General features: G+C 41.1%; 2 protein-coding genes across 2 annotated transcripts in view; one reads left to right on the top strand and one right to left on the bottom strand.

The window, feature by feature from the left end:
- Window positions 1-26210, bottom strand: part of cenpp (centromere protein P) — a gene marked incomplete at its 5' end in the record, with an annotated part of 77647 nt that overhangs the window by 1373 nt on the left and 50064 nt on the right. The window contains 2 exons of the mRNA XM_079218656.1: window positions 358-449; window positions 521-600. Of these exons, the coding sequence (XP_079074782.1) occupies window positions 358-449; window positions 521-600 (172 nt within the window). The remainder of the gene's footprint in view (window positions 1-357; window positions 450-520; window positions 601-26210) is intronic.
- Window positions 7036-21092, top strand: ecm2 (extracellular matrix protein 2, female organ and adipocyte specific; the record flags this gene model as incomplete). The annotated part of the gene is made up of 11 exons (XM_079218652.1): window positions 7036-7168; window positions 7310-7471; window positions 10700-10888; window positions 12560-13339; window positions 14377-14492; window positions 14790-14925; window positions 15479-15636; window positions 16495-16634; window positions 16949-17061; window positions 17854-18067; window positions 19573-21092. 11 exons carry the CDS (start codon window positions 7036-7038, stop codon window positions 19748-19750), a joined length of 2319 nt encoding a protein of 772 aa, XP_079074778.1. The 3' UTR covers window positions 19751-21092.

Below are 26210 nucleotides of genomic sequence, written 5' to 3' on the forward strand. Positions count from 1 at the left end.
GTAGTTGCAGTTTAATTCACTTTCATAACCGAGTGTGACTTTCACTCAGCAGCTCAGTTTAGTTTGTTGACAATTAGTTTTTTAGAATGTATTGAAGCTGGTTCATGTTGACAGTTTACCTGCTGGTTTCGTTGGTACATGTCCCGTTACTTTTAAACATCCTGTATTGGTGCAGTAATTAATATTTCCATAATATTTTCTTTTAGTTTTACTTCACTGTCTCCCTTCCAAGACCAAACCTACATCACAGAAACATCCAGTTAGACGGTACTGTTCCGTGCTTCCATCCAGCTTCCTGTCTGCAGGTAGTTCACAGAGTTCAGGTAAACTGTCGGCGTCTTCAGACGGACGTCTCACCTTTCTCGGGGATCTTTGTCAGCAGCTCGATCTTTGGAGAGACTCCGCCCTCTCTGGACACGTCCACCGACCAATGCACGAACAAGACGCAGCTGTAAACGAAGACGGAGGTCAGAGGAGGAGCCGGCAGTGTGAGTTCCTGAGTTAGGGGGGGATTATTTACCCAGAAAGCTCAGGGTGGTTCAGGGTCATGACCGCTGACCTGCAGCCTCCGGGAAGAGAGACGACAGATGGATACTTCTCCTGTAGAGAGAGAGAAATTTAAGAAAACATTTTTACTTGTGTCCCCATCACTTCCATTAAAATCACGTGAAGTGAACTCTTTGGACAGGAGGAACAAATACAGCATTTTATGTATGTTCAATAGTAATAGTAATCCTGTTAGCGATTCAATAAATACACGTCCTGAGTTTTTTCATCAAAGACTAATATATATATGGTAAAATAAAACTGTTAAAACAAGCAGCTGTATGGTTTCTCTGACATATTCAAGTATTGTCTTGAAGGACTTTTACTCTTTATTTCTCAGCAAATATTATGCAGATGATTTACACTAAATATCTTTAGAAAAATAAAGTCGTTATACAGAAGATTGAGTGAAATACTGACCCTACTAAGTGTAGTTAGTTTCAGTTTCATGAGAGTAGACCACAAAAACACTTCAATTGGTGCAATATAAATACATTTTTAAATACTTTTCATTCTGTCTGTATATGTAATACTGCTACTGTGGATTCTTTTACTGTTTTATTACTGTTTATTTATATTATTTGTTTTTATTTTTTATTTTAAATTCCCCACTGCGGGACTAAAAGGATAATCTTATTTTATGACAAGTTTGTGTACAATATTATTAGTTAATTTACAAAGGTTTTCTGCCATTTATTTAAAAACAGACTAGCCTTTAGCTCCTGTAGCCACATTACCAGGTAAGTTCTGATTCCTGTAGAAACTCAGTGAAAAGCTGCACACTGCTGCCGTTGGCCTGCAGGAGGCGCTGCTACATGCGTTTAGTCCCCTGAACACTGGCCCTCATTCATCACGCAAAATACACAAGTTTATACACGAGTCACAACATTAAACTGCACGAGAGGAAGCGGGAGTGAATACTTTGAGCGTGACGTCGTGTTTGTCGTTTCGTCGACTTCAAGCTGAAATGATGATGAATGAAAACCTCTTCGGCTCCAGTGGAAAACTTCTGGTTCTTTGTTTTTCATACAAAACAGCAGCGAACATTTAGGAAGGAATGATTACTCTGTGTTTACGCTACTCGACTTCCTCTCTCTAACACACGGCTGTTTTCCAGCATACTTCAGTCGTTAGGGGTGTGTCCCACAGGTGAGGGGTGTGTCCAGGTGACTCAACCAAGAGGCATTTGTGTGTGTGTGTGTGTGTGTGTGTGATCAGAGGTTTCTACTCCCTGAACCGGTCCTGGTTCTGGTCCAGTTCAGACCAGAACCAGGTCTTTACTTCCTTCTACTCGACTGTTTTATTCAGTTTGTTCCTCATGTTGTTTATTCGGTCTGTTCTGCTCATCTGCTCTTAATCTGGACTTCAGGTTGATTTAGGTTCAGTTTTAACTTGTTCCAGTCTTTTTCAATATATAGCCAAATATCACACATTCTTTCTCAGAGAGCTCACTGTCCTCTGTCATCACACTGGAAAAGGACAAACTCAATAAAGCGACTCATGGACTGTTTGTTTACATCTTCTCCGATGTGAAGATCTGCTTCCTTTCTTCTCTTTTAAACGGAGCATTTGGAGGTTTGGGCGGCTGATTGGAAAGAAACCAGGACATTTAAAGACTTCACTTTGCACTCTGGGAAGTCATCGGTTAAATTATGAATTCATTAACCGAAAATGATCAGCAGAATAACTCAGTTAAGCGTTAATGTCGGAGCCGTGGAAGTATCAAAAGTACTTTTTATTCTTGCACAAAATATATGAATTAAAGCACTTTCAATGACTATTTAATGTCTTTTTATGTCTATTTTCAAATACTTTTCCAGGCCGTCACTGACAGATGTCGGCCTACGTCGAGTTTCACGTAAAAAAAAAAAAGGGGGAAGAATTGCATTGTGGGATTTTTGGTTGATAGTGTACATTTTTTGTTAGATTTTAGGACTTTATATGATAGAAAATTGATAAAGTGCACTAATACAATGTGGTTTCAGACACAGGACATTTTTATTTTAGAGATGTAAAAACTTTTTTTCTTGAAGTTAAAAGTTAACTCTCAGCAAGTTCCCGCTTCAAAATGTACTGTCATTCACCCATTCAACCAAATCTCCTCTGAGACGGAGGTGAAAAGAAACCATCTGCCCACAATCACTCCTAAATATTAAACACATACATCCAATCAGTTTCACAGTACCAGAGGTTTGCAAGTAAATACCTTGGTGAAATAATTACTGAAATATTTGTACCTGACACTGTTACTTTTGTGGTAATAATTATAGTTATTTTCCTTTTCCTCCTCTCATTCACTCATTTTATAATGAATCTTTTATTTCAGGAGGGTTTTACTGCCTGAAAAGCTTTTCACAGGAAGTCTTCTCGTCCACATGGAAGTGGGATGTTTGGTCTTGTGTGACCTCTGACCTCTGAGCGGCTTCACCTCTTCACCTCTTCGTTCCCTCGTTCAGACCTTTCCTGTTATTTCCACCACAGAAGTGAACCTTCATGTTTCATCTTCAACAAACCGCCTCCTCTTTTTGTCCTTTTCATGTGAAGACTGAACTCCCGTTGGTCCGCTTTACTGTCATTCTCTGATATGCTGCAGCGCGTTGGCAGTGTCCTCCTCAGGCAGGAAGACAGATGTCAGACCTGTCTCACTCTCTCCCTCTGTTCATTGCTCTCTCTCTCTCTCTCTCTCTTTGTCCCAGCTGCAGAACAAATCCTGACCTTCCACTCAACGCTCTGCTAGCCTGCTCTGCTCCACACAACGTCTCTACGATCAGAGACACAAAACACACACACACACACACACGCACACACACACACACACACGGCATCATCACACAGCGACACACACACACACATCTCTCCTGGAGCTCCTGCAGAACCGGAGGAGGAGAAAAGAGGGTGGAAGAATTTGGCCTCAAGTCTCACAGCCGCCTTCAGACTGCTGGTAAAGTAGAGTTAACGTCTGTCTGTCTGTCTCCTCAGCTCCTCCCCTCCTCCTCCGTCTGTCTGTCTGTCTGTCTGTCTGTCTGTCTGTCTCTCTTTGTGGGGACGGGATGTAAACAGTTGCTGTAGATGATCTTCAAAGGTCCAAAAGAAAAAACCAACAAGGACTTTGTATCTGTAGCTTCTGAACAAAACTACGACGTCCATTAGACTGAACCAGAACGGATCTAAAGGAAGCAGATTATTTTACTTTTAAGAAAACTGATCATGTCTGTGCTCCTCCTAGTTTTGATGCAACATTCCCCTCAGCTCAGCGATGAAGTTCATTGATAAATGAGCGAAGAGGACATTTGGGGAGTGCCATAACTAAATGTGGTAAAACATCTGTATTACGGTTTTACCGTTTCTGTTTCTAAAATGACCCGGTTTTCACTTTACTTTGCTTCCTGGTTTAGAGGATTTTCTCAATAATGATCAAAACAAATACAGACTAAATTCAGGATACAAAAAAATAAAAAGGTTTAAAGAGAACATAATCAGCTCATTCAACATTACAATACAACTTCCAAAGGGCGCACATTTACCTGAACAAAACTGACAGTCAGCTGCATTTCTTTTGATTCATTTGTATCCCTAAAAGATGAGATTGTTGAATCTGGTGGAGTGGCGAAGGCTCCTGCACAGGGCAACAACTCTGACCTGAACCCGGTCCACAACCCGATCTACGAGACCCGAGACTGACCGACCATTTTGAGACACAAACGGACACGAGACCCGAAGCTTTAAGTGACGAAGTGGCTCTCGATGGGTGCAGAACACACACTTCACGCCGCTCGATTGTAACTAGTTCTTCTTCTGCTTGATTTGGGGACGAGTTGCTGGAACACTTTCTCTCACTTTTAGTGCTCCAGCTGCCCTTGCAACGTCTGAACTGTTGCACGCAGTATGCATCTAATTAGGACAACGTCACCACAACGCGGCGAGTAGCCACCATTTTGCTACCCCTGCATTGGCATGGAGCAGGACGACCGATATGTTAAAATATAAGAGGTTGGTTTGTCCAACAAGAAAACTTGTTGGACAAACCAACACGTCCAGAGTGTCACTGGTGTTTGTGGAGAGGAGCACACACCAGAAGAGTGAAGGACACACACAACACACAAAACACACACAGGAAGTCGGTGGTGTGCAGAAGTCATTTTAACCATTTCCCAAAGCCCAGTTAATAAGAGGAAGACTGAGGGACAGAACAAAACTCATCACTGCCTGGATTTCCTTAAATTTCCCCCAAACAGCCTCCAGGTTATTTTTATCCTCTGCTGTTCCTGCTGGACGTCTCTCCGTCTGTTCCTGCTCATCCAGAAACTGAACTGCTGAATACTTTCCATTTCTCTCCCCTCCCTCCTGTTTTCTTTTCCTCTGTCTACATTCAGTAGATCTCTCTCTCTCTTCTGGCTTCCTATTGGCCGTTGGGAGTGGAGGTGGGTCTCAGAGCTGCAGACTGTGTGTTCAGACCTCCAGTCTGTGGAGCTGCAGACTTAAGTTTTGTTTCCAACTAAAAGAGAACGTGAATATTAATGTGAATGGTGGAGAGAGAGAGTGGGCGGATACTTATCATCATGTTTAAAATATGCGCTGCTGCTCTGAAGAAACTTCATGGGAGCTGTAGATTTTGGATACAACCTAGTTAATTATTGTTTAACCTTGTTAAAATCACAAAGGGTTTAAACTCTATAGATACACCAATACCCCATTTACACTTTTATTTGATAAAATCTCCTTACTTACCATGTATCACTATATACACTTATTATCCCATTTAGTTTGAGTCTTTAACTCTTGAATGTAAATGTATACAACATATAGTGTCGTGAAAAACGACAATCGAACATTTAACATTTTATAGACGTGAAAATGTGTTGCGTGGCTAACAAACATCTCTCCACCATTCACAAAAAAACAAAAAAACAAAAAAAACACGATTCAGAAGTCATTCCATTTACTGACTAAGCTGTCATTTTAAGAGAGTAGTAAATGAGTGAATGAGGGGATGAGAGGATGACATCGGGCAAAACTTAAGCCACAAAAAAAATCTGCATGTTGAATGTTGACGTCTTTGCAAGTGCAACTGACTGGTTTTGATGTGCTAATTAAAAAAGTAAACAGAATTGGTAACAACTTGCACAAGTAACAATTAAAGGCCGATATCAGCACCGTGCACTGATCTGGGTCCAGTTAACAGTTTGATGAGTAGAATCAGGATTGTGTCTGAGAGTGACGCTCAATAAGCTCAGTTCTGTTTGGGCATCATCATCTTTTTGGAGTCGTGTTTGGGTCCAGCTAAAGAAGCTACATATTTAAAGTGGCTTTTCTTTTAGCTCGGGAGTCTCCACCACCTCGAGAAAAACATCTGTCTCTTTCTGACAGTCAAACTTTTGGGCACCATCCCAAGCAATCAGAAGCTCCTACGATTTAACACAACAGCTCCCAACATGCACTGGGGCAGAGCGACATTTTATTATTGTTATTGAGGCTGATGTATAGAACTAGTTGAATCTGCTCCAACTATCAGGTGTGTGAAGGTGTCTGTTAGCGTCAGGTCTCTGCTTTAATAATGACAGGACTGCTGTGTATAGACTAGTCATTACGCACGCACACGCACACACACACACACACACACACACACACACACACACACACACACACACACACACACACCCGACCATTAGGACCCCAGCAGAAAGCTATATGAGGGCCAGCTACAGCACTGACAGCTCCTTTTGTCCAGGAAGCTGCTGCAGGTAAAAACCTCTGTCTTAATTAATTATCTGTCTGTTTCCAGTTATTTTAGCTCAATACATTTCAAAGTGTGAAAAACCATTGTTTCTCCTCACGATTGTTTAGATGAATGAGGATGAGAATGAGGGTTTGACAGTTGAGAGAAGACTGGAAATGAGTGAAGGGAAAGAGAGATGGGGAACAATTGGAATTTAAAATCCCAGTTTGGACTCAAACCCTGGACTGTTAATCTTCAGCGCACTAAACCTCAAGGCCATTGGCTGCTCGGGCGTTTCTGAAGTTTTGATTTACAACCGTGGCTGTTGGGAGAATTAACAGTTTCATATTTTTCTTTTGTCCTTGGTATATCTGATTAGCCAGCTGGGTTCCTGCTGAGGAACCAGTGCGTTCTAAGGCTGGGTTTTGAACCCATTTCGTTTTTTGGGTGTGGACCAAAATGTCTTCAGAGCATCAGCAGTATGCTGCGTATTGGAAACTGTACACTCGTTTCAACTACACTTAAAATGAAAGCTTTTTTTAAATTGGAATTTGATAACTTTAGCTTAAAAAAAAAAAAAATTAAATAAAGAAAGAAGGTTTTGTAGAAAGAGATGTTTGTATTTCTCAATGTAAGGCTTTGAAAAAAAGCATTGCTTTGGTATCACTATCTAGAGATGCCTTTCTATCAATGCCCATCTATATAGTGAAGACCTCAACGGAGGCAAAGGTTCCTGTATAAAGCCTGAACCTGGTCTCTGCTGCTCTGCAGGGATGAGGTGGTGGCTGGTGGCAGCCAGTTTGTGGCTGCTGGTGGTCGTGACCGTCTCCAACGCCCAGGCCGGGAACAGACCTCGCAACCAGGAGCGAGACATCCGCCGGGGGAAGAGGAAGAGGGACGGACAAGGTGAGGAAAACGCTCTCTGGAATCTATTTGTGCTGAAAGGTTATCTTCATATACCACATATTCAGTTGAATTTGAAGAATTAAGTAAGTTAAATGATCTATTCTGTCCATCTGTCTGAATTGATTTGACCATGTGTTGCAGGTCCTTGGCGGACCAGAGCGGGGCGCTCTCGACCTCTAAAGATCAGACTGGTTCCTGGTCCCAGCATGCCAGTGGAGCCTGGAGACAACCAAGGAAACACTCTGGTCATGAAGTCCTATAAGAAACAGCAAGAACAGCACTCCAGCTACAACGTTATCCCAGGTCAGTGAGACCAGTAACTCTGCCTTAACCCAGTTAGGAAAACCAGTGAGACTAGAATCTTCTTGGATAGATCTGTAGTAATTAGCTTTTTCATTGCCAATATATATATTTTTTGTTAATCATTAAGTCTATACAATAGGAGAGATGTCCTTCACAATTTTATAGTCCACGGTGACATCTTCACACATTTGTTTCATCTGACTAACAGTCCAAAACCAAAACTTTAAATTCTACAGTTCATCAAACTAGCCGACTTATCCAACTTCCTGTCAGACATTTGAAATAGAGCAATGGAACTAATGGGTTTGCATATGTCCAAAAATAATCCTATAAAAGCTTGTTTTAATTTAGAAAAAGAAAAAAGTGGATTTAAAGTGGATCTAGCATAGCAGTTTTCAAAACCCCGCCCCTTATCGCTCCTCCGCCATCTGTCAGAGTTACCATGGAGCCGACTGTCAAATAAATATTATAAACGATATAACCATAAAATCAAAATAATCATTAACATTTAACTACAACAAATACAAATCTTTCACGGAAGTAAAACAGCACATTTTAATCAAACAGGATGTGAGAACAGGGCTCGGCTCATAATGAAGCTAACTTTTATTACAGCTCATGAACAGAAGGGAAAACCATCTGTGGGAAAAGAGCTCAAGAGAAAATAAGTCCCACACAGAGATGAGGACAACGACTTTTAAGAAGGACCTCAAAGCCACGTAAAAGCCCCTCAGTTTAAACCAATAAAGCCAGCGTTATGTAATTAGAAGGGAAGGCGGTGCTGGTGGCGGTCTCTAGTCGGGAGCTGCAGGGCGACTTTGTTTTCGGTTCTGTTTTTTCGCTGTTGTTTGGGATCTGAGAACATGCCTCATGTGTTCAGACAAGCAGATTTGACTGTGATGTCACAACAACCACACGGATCAGACGGCAGTTTACAGACCGGCGTGATAACAAACCATCTTTGTCAATGTCAGTGTGAAAGTTAAGACTTTATGTTGGGTTTAGTAGTTTCACTCACTCTGATCATAAACCCAGACGGCTGCAGAACAAGTTCCACGGTACACGTGTGGAACGTGTTTCCATCGTCTAGACCCATCTGAATATTCTGAGGTACTAAGAATGACACACTTGAAAAAGTGACTGTATGTCCTCTGTTACTCTGGAGCCTCCCACCTTAATCGTCATTCTTTTCAATCTTTTAGGTTGCATTATCCCACAAGATGGATGGCAGTTTATAATGATGTTATAAAACAGAAAATCCTTTCATTGCAGGAGCTGCAATATATCAATTATTGGTGCTTTTGCTCGGAAACCGATTGTTTAAACGGTTGACAATGAAAAAAAATGTCAATCGCTGAATCAACCAACTGTTTCACTGCTAGTAAAACACATGAAAATATGCAGTGAACACCAGAGAACAATGGTGCTACAGCAGAGTCTGATGGTTGCTGTATTATTTCAACAAAAACCTGCAATTGACCAGGCAATGAAGATATTCAACGACAGCCAGATAACATTGTACGTAGAAAAGAAAAGCTCTAAAGTATGTGTGCTCCAGCAGAGATGACAGGGTGACAGTGTCACTGCTCTCAGGAAAAAGGACAGAGATAGGGGAGACGGTATTTAAGAGAAACAACCTGAGCCTCTTAACTACCTGTGCTTCTATGGACGTAACAAAGAGCATACCATTAGAAAGGATAGATGACAGACGGGACGGACTCACAATAGACACAAAGAGCTTCTGGGAGCTGCATCATAGTGGTTTACAGTCTCTTCTACTGACTCACTGCCAGTCACAGCTCCGTCCTGTCCGGGGTCTGATGTTGAAAGGTGGAGTTAATGCAGAGGGAGGAGTGGAACGGCTACAAATCACTGCTTTGTCTGGTTCTGATGGTAAAGTACAGGCTTTACATTCGACTAGACGCACACAGCAATTACTGCAGCGGGGCCTGCTGTTGCTGCCGCTGGGGAGGATGACGAGGGTCAGCATGTGACCCCGCGGGTTTGAGTCTGCTTTCTTCTCGGCGCCTGAATCACTGCCCACGTTTCCTATTGGGTCACTGATCCAATCACGCCGGCTGCGGTCGTGCTCATTGACAGCTGTTCAATGGGAACAGGCGCATCATCTTCCGTCAAAAAGGTCACAAAACAAGAACGAGTGGAGATGAGACGTCTGCAGCTGCACATTCTTCTTCGATAAACACATCCAGCATTAAGTTAACGTCTCCTGTTCGGTCGAAGCTTCGCAGGACGGTGATGTCATTTCCTAATGACGAGTCAACAATTTATCTCAAGGTGCAAAATCTGTTTTCTTAACCCAAACCAAAATGGCAGCTGGGCAGCGTCCTGGTGGACAAGCGGCATTCCATACGACAACAACGTTTACGACTGGAACCTTTGATTCCACTGCTTTTTTTAACCCAAGACCTTTGGTAAAACAATTTCTAGCACCAAAAACAGTTTGACCACCTGAGTAAAGTTATGTTTTCACAAGAGCTATGAAGAATTTCCAAAATCAAGATTACATTTTTCAGTTTTAGGGCCATATTATCTCTTTACACTTGTGCCTTAGGACAATGGTGCCTCATTATATAGAGAGCTGGCTGAGATTGTTCTGCAATTTTTGATGTAAAACACATGTATGAGTATGTATCATATGCAAGTGCCTTTAAAAGGTGAATTTAAGAAATTATGTAAAATCGAGAAAATGACCCTTGACTCCAGAGGGTTAACTGGAACATGTGACTGGTTGCAGACTTTGTAAATATATTTTTTAAGCTCAATTATATTCTACATATACATATAATAACATACTCTATATATATATATATATATATATATATATATATATATATATATATATATATATATTATACTTTAAATGTTGCTATCCGCTGACAGCAGACCGGATGCGGCAACTGGAAACCAATCCGCTGCCTAGACAGCCGATCTATTATAAATGGAAACAGTCCGTATGGGAGTACATAAAGGTCTTTATACATTCATATTTATCAATAGTTATAGTTATTAGATAGTTAACTATAACGCTGCCACATTACAGATGTTCTATACTTTTGTATTCCAAGCGAATAGACTGCGAAATAGAAGATTCCTCTTACAAACTGACATATTTGAACAATAACCAAATGACTTTTCAGTGAGATAAACGATAAAGATGTTGAACTATATTGAACGGCTGAACTGACGGTGACGTGTGTGTTGTTTCAGGTAAGCAGGGCCAGTGTGTGTACCAGGGCCTGACCATGTTCGACCAGGCCGTCTGGTCCCCGAAGCCCTGTGTGACTTGTCTGTGCACCGGCGGGCGAGTGGTCTGTGACGAGGTCACCTGTCCCACAATGCAATGCCACTTCCCCTTCACGCCTGCTGGGGAGTGCTGCCCCGTCTGCATGGAGTCAGGTAGAAACACAACATGTGGCAACGCCATGGTGCAACATCAAGAGGCAACGGAGATGAGCAATGTGTCTGACCAACAGGATCAATATTTGAATGGTTTCAGGTTTTACTGGGAACCTTTCGCTGGTTAATTTGATCAAAAATAAACTCTTCATGATGGACGTTGCTTTACTTGTCACACGTCTCCTGCAATAAATTTAATTAAACAGTTTCCATCTCCGAGGCCTCAGCATGTTGCTTCCTGTTCCCATCATGGCTTTAAAAAAAACGAGTTGAGCACATTTTGGTGTCGGTTCAACACACATGTTGTGAAAGGTCTGTATATTGGGAGATACCACATGTTGTTTTCAACTTACTGTCAATTCAATCTCCTCAAAATGAAGACTGGACTCTGAATCCACAGCGAATACAAATATGTATAGACAAGTTACCGAGAAACTTTCTCCAGAGACGTGTTCACAGTAGAAAAATCATGTAGAAATCAGAGTTTCACACAGTTTCTTACTGGTTTCAAGGGAAATGCTCTATTTCTAAACACTGAGTGTCCATATATAAACGATCATGACATTGCTGTGCATGCATCCTTTATTGTAAACATGCAACATGTCTATAAACCCTCTGAGGTTATAAAAAATGCAGTGGTTGAATTGACAGTAACGCAGTCATTGCTCACAGTCATACACTGCACCGCTACTGTGTGCATGTATGGAGATGAAGGAGGAGAAAACCTCTCAAAGTCATTTTGTCTGTGACTTGTCACTGTTTCGATGAATACAGCATTAAAATGACTGCAATGACCTTGGAAACATGTACACATCTGTAGAAGTACACTGTTTGAAACGGTGTCTGCTCTGTGTGGAGTTAGCTGTGAAGGGAAAACACGAAAAGCTGTTTTATACTCAGAAGAAAAGTGTTGTCAAAGTGACACTGAGGTGTTCTCAGATAAGATGTCGGGGTCCATAGTAACCAGTGTTATCATCAGCTGGTTCCTGACCTCTAAGTCTTTGAATTGTTTAGTTAAACCAAACATATCTGGTGTTGAACCCATAAGTGGGGAGTAAAATGAAATGTTTGACAACCAATGATGCAACCTTACAAATTCTTACGGATACAAGACAGTGAGACATTTATTCTGTCTTTTCCATGCTGGATGTCTGTTGGCACACGGTTTCATGACCATAAAACAGCATTAAGTGTTAAACAAGTGAGCTAAGGTTGGTCTAAATCAGTTACACTCAAGTATCACTTGAATGCATCCTAGTACACGCAAAACAACAAATAATTGAATATAAATTCGGTGTCAGCTGGCGGCAACATTAGCAAACACAAAAAGACCAACTTTACCTGACTGTGGGCAAAGTAGAGCCGTTTAATGGGATCTGGTCCAGACTGGTCTACAGCAGCCGTCTGCTCTGTAGCTACAACAAGCTGGTCTTGTACCCGTCTGTCTGTCTGCAACACTAACACACAGCCGTCTGTCTGTCCACCTCTTGTCTGTCTGTCCATCTCCATCCCGTATCTTCTCTTTTAGTTTTCTTTATTCCTTCCTCCTCTTCTCCTTCTCTTTCTATCCCTTTCTTCCTTCTTTCTATCCCCGTCAACCTTTTCTTTCCTCTTTCTTTACACCTCCTGCCCTCTGATTGGCTGCCTCGCGCCACCCTACACCCACCCAAGACCCTGACCTCAGCCTTGACCTTTCTGGTGACTTCCCAGTTCCCAACGACCCCGGTGAGTCCGTGACACCGCTGACCCAGAAGGAGATCCAGCGTATCTTTTGGCGGGAGGAAGAGGAGCACAAAGAGGAGGAGGAACGCCTGAGGAAGAAGGATGAGGCGAGGAAGACGAGGAGGAAGCAGAGGAAGGAGCAGGCGGATAAACAAAGAAAGATAGTGGAGGGGAAGAGGAGGGATGAGGAGGAGGCGCTGAGGCTGCAGGTGGAGAAAGAGGAGAAGGAGTGGAAGAGGCATATAGAGGAGGAGGAGAGGAGGAGGAGACAGGATGAGGATCACAAGAGGCAGAAGGAGGCAGCAGAGAGAGAAGCAAGGGAGAAGGAAAGGAAGCTAGAGGAGGAAAGGTGGAGACGGGAGGAGATGCTGAGGGAGGAACTCCTGGCTCTGGTGAAGGAGGAAGAAGAGGAGGAGCAGGAAAGGGTACAGGAGGTGTGGCTGAGAGGAGATGTGTTTGAGATGCTCCCAAAAGAACCTGAAGAACCCGAGGAACCGGACCTCCTCCCGGCTCCGATACCACAACCTCCTGCTGCCACAGAGGAGGAGCTGAAGGACATGGAAGCAGAGGTGGAGGAGGCAGAAGAGGCGTGGGAGGAGGTGGTAGAGGACAGAAGAGGCCTTCCTCCAGGCTGCGACATCTCTGATGTCACTCTGACGTGCGATAACGCCAAACTCACGTACTTCCCCCCTCTGTCCATTCCTGAGCTCAAGTCTCTCAGTCTGGAGGGTAAGTCAGCGGCGCGACAGCACGAGGACAAAGTAGAGCTCGACACACGCAGAAACATCTCGACGACTTTAACACACACACACACACACAGGACGTCACTACTGTGAGGGTCGGCTTTATATCTTATCCCAATCAAATAGAAAATGTGTCACTAAAGTTCAAAACTAAAAACTTTGTAATTGTGATGAGATGCAGCCTTTTCATGAGCTACTTACTTCAAAAAACTAATTCAGAACTATTAAGTTGCTGAAGCAAGAAGTCTGGCATTCTTCTTTATTTTCCTTATTATCAACAAATCCCATGGAAAGACCAAAACCATCATTGTGCTTGTCTGTAAGTCAATGAGGCCTCAGCCCATTGGGCCCTACTGAAGATGTACGTCTCCAAAAACGGCTCATAGACGTAAACTTTCTTTTTTTTGTTTTCATAAAGGCTCAGTAATGTCCTAAAACTGCTGATCACTGTAGTTGTATAGCAAACACTAATCAAACAGGATGTAACCAGAATCAAACTTGTATTCATTTTATAATTTAAAGTTGGAGATTTTGCCTCCAGAAACTGATTTGACACAATCAGCTGATCAGAGAACAAGCGTCACTCTGTTGGACAACAAAAACACACAATCCACTTATGAAGGTGCATCTTTTACCTTGGAAACCATCTTTGGCTAATTTAAGCGTCTTAGGGAGCACATGAATCTGATATTAGCCAATTGTGACCGTACAGCAGGAACGTTAACACAGCCTGCTGCTGGTGATGTCATTCAAGCTTGCATTAGCACCGATCATCACCAGCTAAAAATGTAAAGCTGCCACCTGTATTTTCTCTACATGAGCGAGGAGAGACAACATATTTAGTACAAGTGTAGTCAGACTCTGAGCTCAGCAAATTCTGGCATTTCATCAACCAAAAAAATTATTTGAACCCAATACTATACATTGAACAAATGAATAATCCCCACTGAAAGACACACAGCGAACGTGCCAATCTTCCTGCTCTTCTCCGTGTGAACTGACTGAAACTCTTCTGACCGGCAGGCAACAACATCAGCAGCATCCCAGCAGGAGCCTTCAATGGCATCCCAAACCTGGAATGGATCAACCTTAAGAAAAACAAACTTGTCTCTAACAGCATTGATGCCAAAGCCTTCAAAGTAAGACGCCAAACCACGGTAGCCCTTCAAAATAAAACCCAACCTTTTTTCCAGTCATCTGCCTCACACTCAGTTGTAGTTATTCTCTCAAGGCGACCAAAGTGTGACGGTAAAGTACTGCAATCAACCAGACCGTACGGTGTCAAATAGATAGATCATAATTTCACGCAAAACTGCAAAATAGCTTGTTTTTAAAATAGGCATTGCCTAAAAGCTGCGGAATTTGTAATTGTGGTCTGAAGGGGTGCATTCCCAGTATCACCAGTGTGTGTGTGTGTGTGTGTGTGTGTGGTTCAGGGTCTGAAGATGCTAAGCCGTCTCTACTTGGACGGGAACCTTCTAGAAGCCGTGCCCGCTGGCCTTCCCCCGACCCTGCAGGAGCTGAAGATCAGCGAGAACCGACTGAAGAGACTCGATGAAAACAGCTTCCGAGGTAAGTGCCCCAGTATCCCATAATGCACCTCCATACTGACATCAGCTATAATGTCACAAATTAGTCTGCCGGCTGTCAGTCAACGACTGTAGACCATTTATAGACTTTCTGAAGTGGTAAAGTACAGTTTACTCTCCCTTTGCAAGACAGCATGCAGAGATTAACCAGATTACACGAAGGAGTTTCATTGTGCAGCTTGGCCAGCTCATAAAATGTTGTTGGCAGTTGATTGTACATCTCAAACAAAAAGACAGTGGGATCCTGTGTTGAGATTTCTTTTTTTGTGTTGCTAAACTACTGTTTTTAAGTGAGAAAATTCACCTTCAAGCTGAACTTTGATCTCATGAGTCAGTGACGTAACATGTAGGAGAAAGATGATGAATGGTGCTCAAACTCTCCTTGATCGTCAGACTTTCACCCTTCTTCTTCTCCAATGAACAATAATCATTGTTTGTATTACATAATTCACAAATGATCTTTTATTTGACTGTAAGTGCATTGTACTGAGAATGTTCTGTTACAGTGACGTTTATCTGTTTTTTTTTACTTTAAGGTCTGAGCAGCCTGATGATTCTAGAGTTGGAGGGAAATCTGCTGAGTGAAGGGAACGTAGATCCTCTGGCCTTCGCTCCCCTCATCCAGCTCTCCTACCTCCGACTGGGCAAAAACCACTTCCGCACCATCCCACAAGGCCTTCCCAGTTCATTGCTGGTATGAAGTAATATCTGATTACATAACGAGTGCATCGCTCCAGCTCTTACATTCTCATTCCCAACACTAGGAAAAACCTCACGGAGCCAGACTTTCTTCATGAAAGTCCAAAGTGCTCTGGTCTTATTAAAAAACGAATAGCCAACTGCTGCTTTGATGTAACGGTGCTCATAGAAAACTGACCCTGGCCTAACTAGTCATCATGGCTCGGTCCTCAATGGTTCAATACGTCTGTACTCTTTGTAGACGGCAGTTGGAAAAGCTCAACATTCAGTGACATTATCTCAGTCCTTCTGAGCAGCTGGCTGCAGAAAGTCAGTCAGGAATTAAGATTTGCTGATGCGTCAGTATTTTTTTCTTCCGCTCTGATGTTTAAAACTCCTCCACTGAGTAAACTCTGCTTCTACCTGTGGGAAACCAGTCCACCGCCCGACTTGTAATTACGGCCTCTGGTTAACCACAAACACTGCAAACACCAGCGGCCTGCTGCTGCTTTACATCAAGCTTAAAACCAGTCTCACGTTATGAACTTAGAGAGTTTTTTCACACTCTCTTCAAATCCAAAACCATAAACATTACATCACTAAATACTACAAACGGCTCCAATTAATTTTAAGGGTAGATTATGCATTTAACCCGTAAAAGTCCCAACAAACCACAGACAAACCAAAAGCACTCAGTTCACACAACAAACTCATAGCTCATTAAAAACTAGGACACGTTTAACATCATGGGATCCCACTGTGGCTCCGACTCTAAAATCAAGTAACTTTCCACAAGTTACCACCAATCAAAGCCTTTTCCTCTCCGATTCCGTTGATGTCAACCATTGGGTTTCTTTTTTTTTCTGTCGTTTAGGAGCTGTACTTGGAGAACAACCTGATTGAGGAAATCTCAGAGACAGTTTTCAATCGGACCCACAGTCTGAACGTGGTTTCCTTGAGAAACAACCGGCTGGACGAGACCAGGATCGCCTCGCTGGCCTGGATCAACCACAGGTCCGACAAGAAGAGCGGTTACTGTCACTCTCCATTCCCCAGATCTACTCCCCATTTAATCGTCATATTAGCCGTCACCAATACAGATATTTTTAATTTCACTACCATACTGTCATGTGCGGTTTCCAGCAGTGTATTTGATCTGCCCTGACGTATTACAGCTTGTTTAAAAAGGGGACAGGAACATTTGTTTTGGATGGTTTCCCATTTTTGTTCTGTATTTCTCCAATCAGCCGCCAACAAGAACTGTCACTCACTTCAGTTCTCATTTCCTTCCACATCCTTCCTCCCCTCATCTTCCTCCTTCTTTGCAGAAATCTGGAGTCCATCGACCTTTCAAATAATGAACTTTACCTGGTTCCATCATACCTGCCCAGATCTCTGGTCCACCTGGTGCTGGTGGGAAACAACATAGAGAGAATACCTGGTAGGTGGAAAGTGTGACACCTGGCTGACAAACATGATACCTCATCACAGGTGGGAAGAGTTTAACTGATTAAAACTAAAAAGGCGAATAGCAAGCCAATCTGTACCTAAAGTAATAGCTGCTCGACACACACAGTTCATATAACCCTTTTCCACTGCGAGGAAAATGTTTATTGAGTCTTCATTTTCTGTGGTTCTGCTTTTGTTTCCACTGTTTCACCTCCTTTAAAAAAAAAGGTTCCTGGCACTAAATTCGGGCACTGCTCAGGATGTGATACCAAACCAAGTTCCAGGTACTTTCAGGAATCAGCAGCAGTGCTGGTTATTGTGAAATGATTTGAGCTGAAGAAGTTTAATTCCATCAAACACAGGAGTAACCAACGTTGTACTACTGCATTGTTACGGAGCAGAACAACCAGTACCTGAAACAAGAAGAGCAATAGAGAATCCTAGTTAAAACTAGTTATCTAGCTGGAGAGAAGCCAGTCCAAGATCATGAAGAGTATCAAATAAGACTAGAAGAAAAGACAAGAACACAACGTTGCTGTGGAGCAAACCAAAAATCTGCAAAGTGGATTATCACAGACTGGCTTGTTCCAGCTCCAGAGGGACATGGAGCCTTTGTATCTCATGGAAATGTGAAAGAAAATAAATAATGTTCAGCACACCATCTGTCCCACAACCCTCGACTTCATCAAACAGAGCATTAGACTTGAATTGAGTTTTTATAGATATGATTCAATGATCAAAATAAAACCCACAGTTTCATCGTTTCCTTCCAATACCTCCACAGGTTACGTCTTCGCCCACATGGACCCTGGGATCGAGTACCTCTACCTCTCCTACAACAAACTGGACGGGGAGGCAATCGAGCCCGAGTCGTTCTTCGGCTCGTACCAATCCATGGTGGAACTGTGTCTGGATCACAACCAGCTGGTCTCGATCCCGTCCGGCATCAATGAGATGACCAACTTACACTTCCTCAGGCTCAACGATAACACCATCAGGTATGAAGCCAATGTCCCCAATACTCCATCAGGGTTGAGGGTTCTGGGTCCCGCACTTTACAAATAACTACCTCGGAATATTTCGCATCTTTCTTGGGGATTTCTTGCCATGAATTTCGTTATGTAATTGCTCTTGTGTACATTATTATTGCTTCTATTCTTTCCGTTTTTAACTACGTAAAGTGCCTTGAGTACCTTCTAAAAGCGCTATACAAATGAAATGTATTATTATTATGACTAATTCATCATCAAATTACATTAATTCAAACTTAATGATGTTAGTCTTTCAAACCCACGACGATTATGCAGTAATAGTCTGTAGTTTATTCCTTTTAAATGTTTAAACTTTTTAGGAGGAAAAAAAAACACAATTTGAGACTCACAGATCCTGTTTGTCTGGGTGGGTTGTAGTGCTAATGATGTTTGGAAAAGGTTTCTTTAATTTCATTTATACAATATTTCTCAATATGTGAACACAAAGCCAAACACAGAACATTTCTTTCTATCATTTATGCCAGTTACGATGACATTTTCCTCAACAAGTGTCAAAGCATAGAGGATATCATAAGTATAGTTCGGAAGGACTTTTGAAGAAAATTTCTGATTTTTTATTTTGGGCTCAGTGATAATTTGACTGATCATGTTAATATCTGAGATCTGGGAACAAACCCTGTTCCAAAATCTCAGCTATTAACTTGAACAATGTCATCATGACTGATAGAAATGGAGGACAAAACTATAGAAAATATGACCTAAGTTGTAATAGAGAAGAATTATCAATCAGTTTCTCAAACCACAAACATAAAACATAAAAAAAAATTATGCAAACAGAAAACAATGAAACCAGGTGATTAATGGAAAAAATGAGCAATGACAGAGAGTAAAAGCCTGGCCAGACGACTGAGGCACTCATTTCATCCCACCAGACTATGTTAAAGCTGAAGGTTCACTTTTGTCTTGACGACAAGAAACACAACAAGTTGATGTCTGTTTCCACCTGAGAGTCACCCTGAATCACCTCACGACTCTCAGGTCCTTCCACGAACCACACACACTTATCCAGCCTCTAAAAAAGGCTAAACTGATAACAAATGTTGTTCCTGACATGTATGAACAAACCCAGAGAAGCTGTACAGCAGAGAGAATATGAAAAAAATTAAAGTCTGTTTCTGATTTTACAATTAATTCGTTACAGCTGCAGTCTCGGATAGAACTGAACCAATCAACTACAATTATGATCATCAATAAATCACATTGAGAAAAACATTTAGAGCAACAAAAAAAACCAGACATTACCTTATTCCATTGTTTCAATTGTTAAGATGGGCTGCTTTATGATAAAAGTAGACAGAATATCTTTGGATTTTGGACAGTTGGTCGAGCATAACATGCAACCTGAAGACATCACAGAGGGCTTTAGGGAACTGTGATTAAAAATGTATTTCTGACATTTTATAGACCCAATACAACTTTGCATCTAACTGCATCCTGATCCCGTCTCTCAGGAGCGTCCGTGACGAAAGCATCTGTGACCCAAACCACAGCGGAGACTCCACCCTGGTGGCCGTGAGGCTGGAAAACAACTACATGGACCCCCAGAAGATCTCACCGACAGCCTTCTCCTGCGTACGCTCCTCCTCCAGCGTGGTCTTAAAACCACAGAAAACTAAAAACAAAAAATGAAAACTAAAGCAACGATTGTGACGTGCAAAGAGAAGTCAAAGCATTCAATACCTTGCCCTCCCCTATCTTCCTCTGATGCTGTATGTTTTTGAAAAGGAGACCCACAATAATAAGAACTCGCTTAGAAAAAAGACGATCACATGGTTTAGAAGATGAGAAAAAAAGATTGAACTGTCGAAACACAGCTGCCTTATTGTCATGTTTTGACTGAACCTCTACGTGTTGCATAGGAAAGAGGATTTCTTCTTCTCGGGCCCTTACACACAGTTTTAGGTCTGGTGTGTTTGCTCTGCACCGTTTCCTGGCCCACCTTAACCTGAAGATGACAGAACACCTTCAGACCTCAAAAATCAAAACACATCTGTCTCCTTTAGTAAAAATGTTAAGCCCTTTTAAAATGGAAAGAAGTCCTGCCCCCTACACAGTAAAACGAAAATGCTCATAAAGAAATGGAAGGAATTCGATGAAATGAGACCACAAGCCCAACAACATTATTTTTAACAACCTCGCCACCTTCATGTTCCACTTCTCAGCTGTTTCTTCCAGTGCCTTCTTTCATAAAGTCTCTAACATGGAAAGGAGTAGCGTGATCACAATGTGTGACACATCCTCTGAGCTCCGTGGAGCAGTTAAAGTGAGTGCTGTTGGAAAAGCTCATCCCTCTGACAGATAAAGACACAGAAGATGTAACGAGGGAAGCAGACAGTAACTCTTCAGTTTTAGGAATGGTGAAGGACGTTATGATTTACAGTTCAGATTTCTGCCATTGAAGGCCCCTCATGCTGGGCCACGTTCATATTAATAACTGTAATAATAACCTTTGAAAGACTTTTTAATGCAGTTGTGTTCACGTGGTTTCAGCAGGTTTGCTATAGACTTTCATGGAGATGGGTAAAGTTATGTGGACCATTGGTTACAGACATGTTTTTTCCAACAGTAAATTCGAAATTTAAAATGATGTCCTCAGTGTTCCTCAACACAGAAACGTTTTTTTCACTACACGTCTATGTTTATGCTTCAACTATCAACCCGTGTAACTGGAGTGTCGTGTGTTAATAACTCAACATCAGCACTGATGGTGAATAAAAGAAGGCTTCTGCAGGTTGGGAGAGTAATGTGGATTAAATGCTCTTGTAGTATTTACAGATTGTACCATTGCTTTGACTAGAGGTACAGTGTGCCCACTTGAAATGTGCATTACAGTTAAGAACTCTTACATCTGCCCCTCACCTTGCTTTTGGCTGGCCAACATGCATAAATGATATGACAAAATGTGTATTTAATGTGTCAACAATCATATACTACAGGTCGACATAATGTTACGATGGTAAATTCAAATAAACTTCACAATGTTCACATTACTGCCTGGTTGATGAAATCCCACCTACATTCACTACACTCTAAAAAAATATAACACAGTTATGATAATAACAGCTCTGGTGGTCATGTCAATAAGGAACTCTTGTAGCCGTGAGGGTTCACAAAGGTCCCTGTGACATACATTAAATTAAAGCCTATCACCAATAACTGGCTTTTAGAGGCTGAATATTGATGTTTGAATATATATATATATATATATATATATATATATATATATATATATATATATATAAGATATAAAGATGTTATTTTATGTTTAATCTTAAACATAAATATGACCAAGATATGTAGTGAGCCAGACATTTTACAGTTTAAAATAAACTACTTTTCAAAAGGTTTTATGTTGTATGTTGGTTTCATGTTTGTTCAATGACACGCTAGGTTCTCTTTGATGATGATTCCCACACCAGCCTGTGTCATATTAAGCAAATAGACCTGGGGAACCTTTTTTTCCAGGTTCCCATTATGTGCTACATAGAGCTGGGGACCCGGCCTGTTTTCATTCTCACAATCTTTTCCTCAACCTAGTGATAGTGATGCCAAAGGGTCCTAAGCAAGCACCTGTATGTGAATATTTAGGAATGATAACGGGTTGGGGGAACATAGGAACGACCCCTAAAAGGGAACACTGTTTCTAAATCAACTCAAACATATCTATAGTATTACATATTTATATTCCTGAAAATGTATTTTCGGACGATTTGTCAGATGGGGAGTGACTTAAAATGTTCTGCATCTAAAATGTATGACCATGGACTATATTAGAACACACGGTTCCTCTTGTTGTAGAAAGGTCAACATTTTGATTACTACATAGCCGTTATGAAGATTATTATTTAGTTCATAGAACAATGTTGATTCAATCACTGCTGTCCCTACTAATATAACTTGACATTATATGTTTAGACTAATGTTTTACTAATAAAACTTGACGTTATATGTTTAGACTAATGTTTTACTAATATAACTTGACGTTATATGTTTAGACTAATGTTCTACTAATATAACTTGACGTTATATGTTTAGACTAATGTTCTACTAATATAACTTGACGTTATATGTTTAGACTAATGTTCTACTAATATAACTTGCCATTATTGTTTAGATCTGTTTTGGAATCGTAAAGTCTCTACAGTGAATTCTAACCTAAAGATGCAAGAGTTAGTGAAATCATAAAAGCCGTACAGCCAATTAATGCGGCACCAGACGTATTTTAAGTGATGAAAACAAATCTGAGGGGTGACTCAGAGGTCTGGAACGAGGCGTCATGAGCCCCATGTTTCCATCTGGAACGCTGTCGAACACCTTGAGGTTTTATTTTCTAAAGGATGTTGACACGAAATGCAAATACTCAACCGGTGAGGAGTCGCATATCCAAACGAGAAATTCGATAATATATTCCACTGAATTCCCTGAGCCCCTTCACAGTCAGCACATCCAGTACACCGAGGAAAACAATCCTTTACTTTCATGTTATCAAATTAACGCCTCGAGGACGAGGCAGAGCCGTGACGACTATTAAATAACCAGTCGTGATAAAATGCGGTAATCTTTGCGTCACGTGTCCTCTACCCTCATACGATACACATTCAGTGAGAGCTGTAATTATCAGAGCTGAAAGCCAACTTTATCATAATATTTTCCTCTGAAAGCCTGAGGTTGAAGATCATTTACTTCAGTAGCAGACAAATGGAACGAACGATTGGAAAATAAAAAATTAAACGTGAGGAGGACAAAAACCTCAGCAAAAGACGACATATTCGACAATTATATGCAGACAATCATAAATCTAGAAGTAGAAAAGCAATAAAAAAACAACAATCGGTAATGTCTGGTCACTTTCAAGATGCCGGCATTTGTCATCTCATCGTACTTCAGATGGAAAACTTTGCACCGATGAACCAACGCTCAAAGGTTTTCCTGTTGAAAAGAGAAATGTCTTCTCGTCTGCCAATGTGAACAGCTGCTGCGTTCATCAGTCTCACAAATCAAACCCCTTAAGGAACAATCCAATAGTCACATAACCTCCTCAGTGATTCTCAGGTTGGAGGATTATGACTCAGGTTTTATGTACTCAGCAGATCAACAGGTACAAATAACAAGTATGAGGTTGGAATTCTTTCAGCATGAATCTGGCATATTTTAACTTTGTAGTTTTGGTCACAAGATGATAGAAATGAAAACAAAAAATGGTTTTAGTTCATCCTGTCTATACCTATTTATGTTAACAATCCTACCTTTTCACCCCTCTTAAAGTTATTCAGATAAAACAGTAAAAACAAAAAGTTACTTTTTAGTTGATATCGCCATTACCAGTAGATATATACACCTACTGCCTGTCACGGAGGAATTACTTCATTTTAAGGGGTCACAGGTCAAAAAGGTTGGGAACTACAAATCTAAACCACTTTATTTTAAAGGTAAAACAAAAAAAAAACACTGATTCTTTTCATGCGTAGTGTATCAATTTAACACCATCTGTATTTACTCTATATTTAAAATCATATAATCCCATGAAACTGTTTTCATCCTCGCTTCCGGCGACTCACAAGATTGTTCACAGCACGTCTTTTTAGCTTTCACCGTGTCCGTTTTTTTAAATAAATGTGAGTTGGTTTAAATCACTTTGCAACGACATCCGTTTGAAAGTTACTGTTTTTGCAGAGGAAATGAGTTCAGGCTGCCAGTTCCCAAAATGTAAAATGAGGCACTTTACAAGAAACTACTGATTGATGGAAACATCAAGGGCTTGTAGAATTACACCCCGAAGGCTACATATAGGAATGGACACAGGTTTGGCTCCCAATAATAAAAAAAAAAATTCTATTCATGACATATGACATTACTATTCTACCAATATTGAAAGCCCACATTGGGATTTTTTTCTTTGTGTTCTCACAATTACCTATGGGTGCCCCAGCTACCGAGCATGCCTGAAATCGGAGCTTATGCCGAATATTCATAATCCTCGTTGTGTGGACTAGTGATGAAGGTGAAGGATGGTGAACACTGGTCTGTTGTGCAGCCCGGCCGGGAACCACTCCAAGCAGCAGGTAATACGCAGAGTTGTGACCCTGTCACAGCTCTAATAAAATGTTTCCTGGCAACAAGTAGGTTCCTGTGGCACTAGAACAACAACAGCGCTGAGGCAACTCCTTGGCACCGGCACCCTACGAGTTGCCCTGGTGACTCCCGCGGCATTCGAAGGCTCAGATGGAGGAAATTCTTCTCAACACGAGAACACAACAAGCTCCGTCCCGCTCCAGAGCCATCACAGACGTCTGATGGTTTGGAAAGTATGATATTCTGAGAGAGGAGAGACGTCCTGACTGCCTTCCATCAGGAAATAATCTCCAACATTTAATTTGCAGTTTGAATACTGTAATTCCAACAATTACGCCATAGATTTCTTCACTACCACAAACCAATTTCCCCCTCTGGACTATTGAAGCTACCAAATTAAATATTTCTGTGGCAGACAAGTCAGCTGAGAAGTATGAGGTTTTCATGCAAGATCCTTCAGAAGTGAAGAAAAAACGAAAACTAAACATTTCTAAAAGGTTGCCTTTTGACTTTTTGGACCAGAGTAATACACAATAGGATAAACTGTTGGCGTAGTGCTGCTTACAATGTAGAACGAAGCCTGTGTCCTCTCATAGTGCACACAAAGCAAGTTTACACCAGGTTCCAATTAGACAAGTGTAGCTTTCATCCTGAAATCTGGCTCATAACAGGGTATTGTTTCAGTGGAGCTACAAAGGAACTGTAAAAACAGAGATAATGGCAACAGTGGACTTTTAGTTAACGTAACCAACAGTGGACTTTTAGTTAACGGTAACCAACAGTGGACTTTTAGATAACGGTAACCAACAGTGGACTTTTAGATAACGGTAACCAACAGTAGACTTTTAGATAACGGTAAAAACCAACAGTAGACTTTTAGATAACGGTAACCAACAGTGGACTTTTAGATAACGGTAACCAACAGTAGACTTTTAGATAACGGTAACCAACAGTAGACTTTTAGATAACGGTAACCAACAGTAGACTTTTAGATAACGGTAACCAACAGTAGACTTTTAGATAACGGTAAAAACCAACAGTGGACTTTTAGATAACGGTAAAAACCAACAGTGGACTTTTAGATAACGGTAACCAACAGTGGACTTTTAGATAACGGTAAAAACCAACAGTAGACTTTTAGATAACGGTAAAAACCAACAGTAGACTTTTAGATAACGGTAAAAACCAACAGTAGACTTTTAGATAATGGTAAAAACCAACAGTAGACTTTTAGATAATGGTAAAAACCAACAGTGGACTTTTAGATAATGGCAAAAACCAACAGTGGACTTTTAGATAACGGTAAAAACCAACAGTGAACTTTTAGATAACGGTAACCAACAGTGGACTTTTAGATAACGGTAACCAACAGTAGACTTTTAGATAACGGTAACCAACAGTGGACTTTTAGATAACGGTAACCAACAGTAGACTTTTAGTTAACGGTAACCAACAGTGGACTTTTAGATAACGGTAACCAACAGTAGACTTTTAGTTAACGGTAACCAACAGTAGACTTTTAGTTAACGGTAACCAACAGTGGACTTTTAGATAACGGTAACCAACAGTAGACTTTTAGATAACGGTAAAACCCAACAGTAGACTTTTAGATAATGGTAAAAACCAACAGTGGACTTTTAGATAACGGTAAAAAACAACAGTAGACTTTTAGATAACGGTAAAAAACAACAGTAGACTTTTAGATAATGGTAAAAACCAACAGTGGACTTTTAGATAACGGTAAAAACCAACAGTAGACTTTTAGATAACGGTAAAAACCAACAGTAGACTTTTAGATAACGGTAAAAACCAACAGTAGACTTTTAGATAATGGTAAAAACCAACAGTAGACTTTTAGATAACGGTGGACTTTTAGATAATGGTAACCAACAGTTGACCTTTTAAATGTGAGGTAGACGGACAAAATCCTCAAATGTTGATGGCTTGGCTCATTGTTGAACTTCACCAATAGTTAAGTGTGTGTTTACCTTGGGCTGAGATTGGTGATTCGGTATTG

The sequence above is a fragment of the Taurulus bubalis genome (genome assembly GCF_910589615.1).
Source record: "Taurulus bubalis genome assembly, chromosome: 5".
Taxonomy (NCBI): Eukaryota; Metazoa; Chordata; class Actinopteri; order Perciformes; family Cottidae; genus Taurulus; species Taurulus bubalis.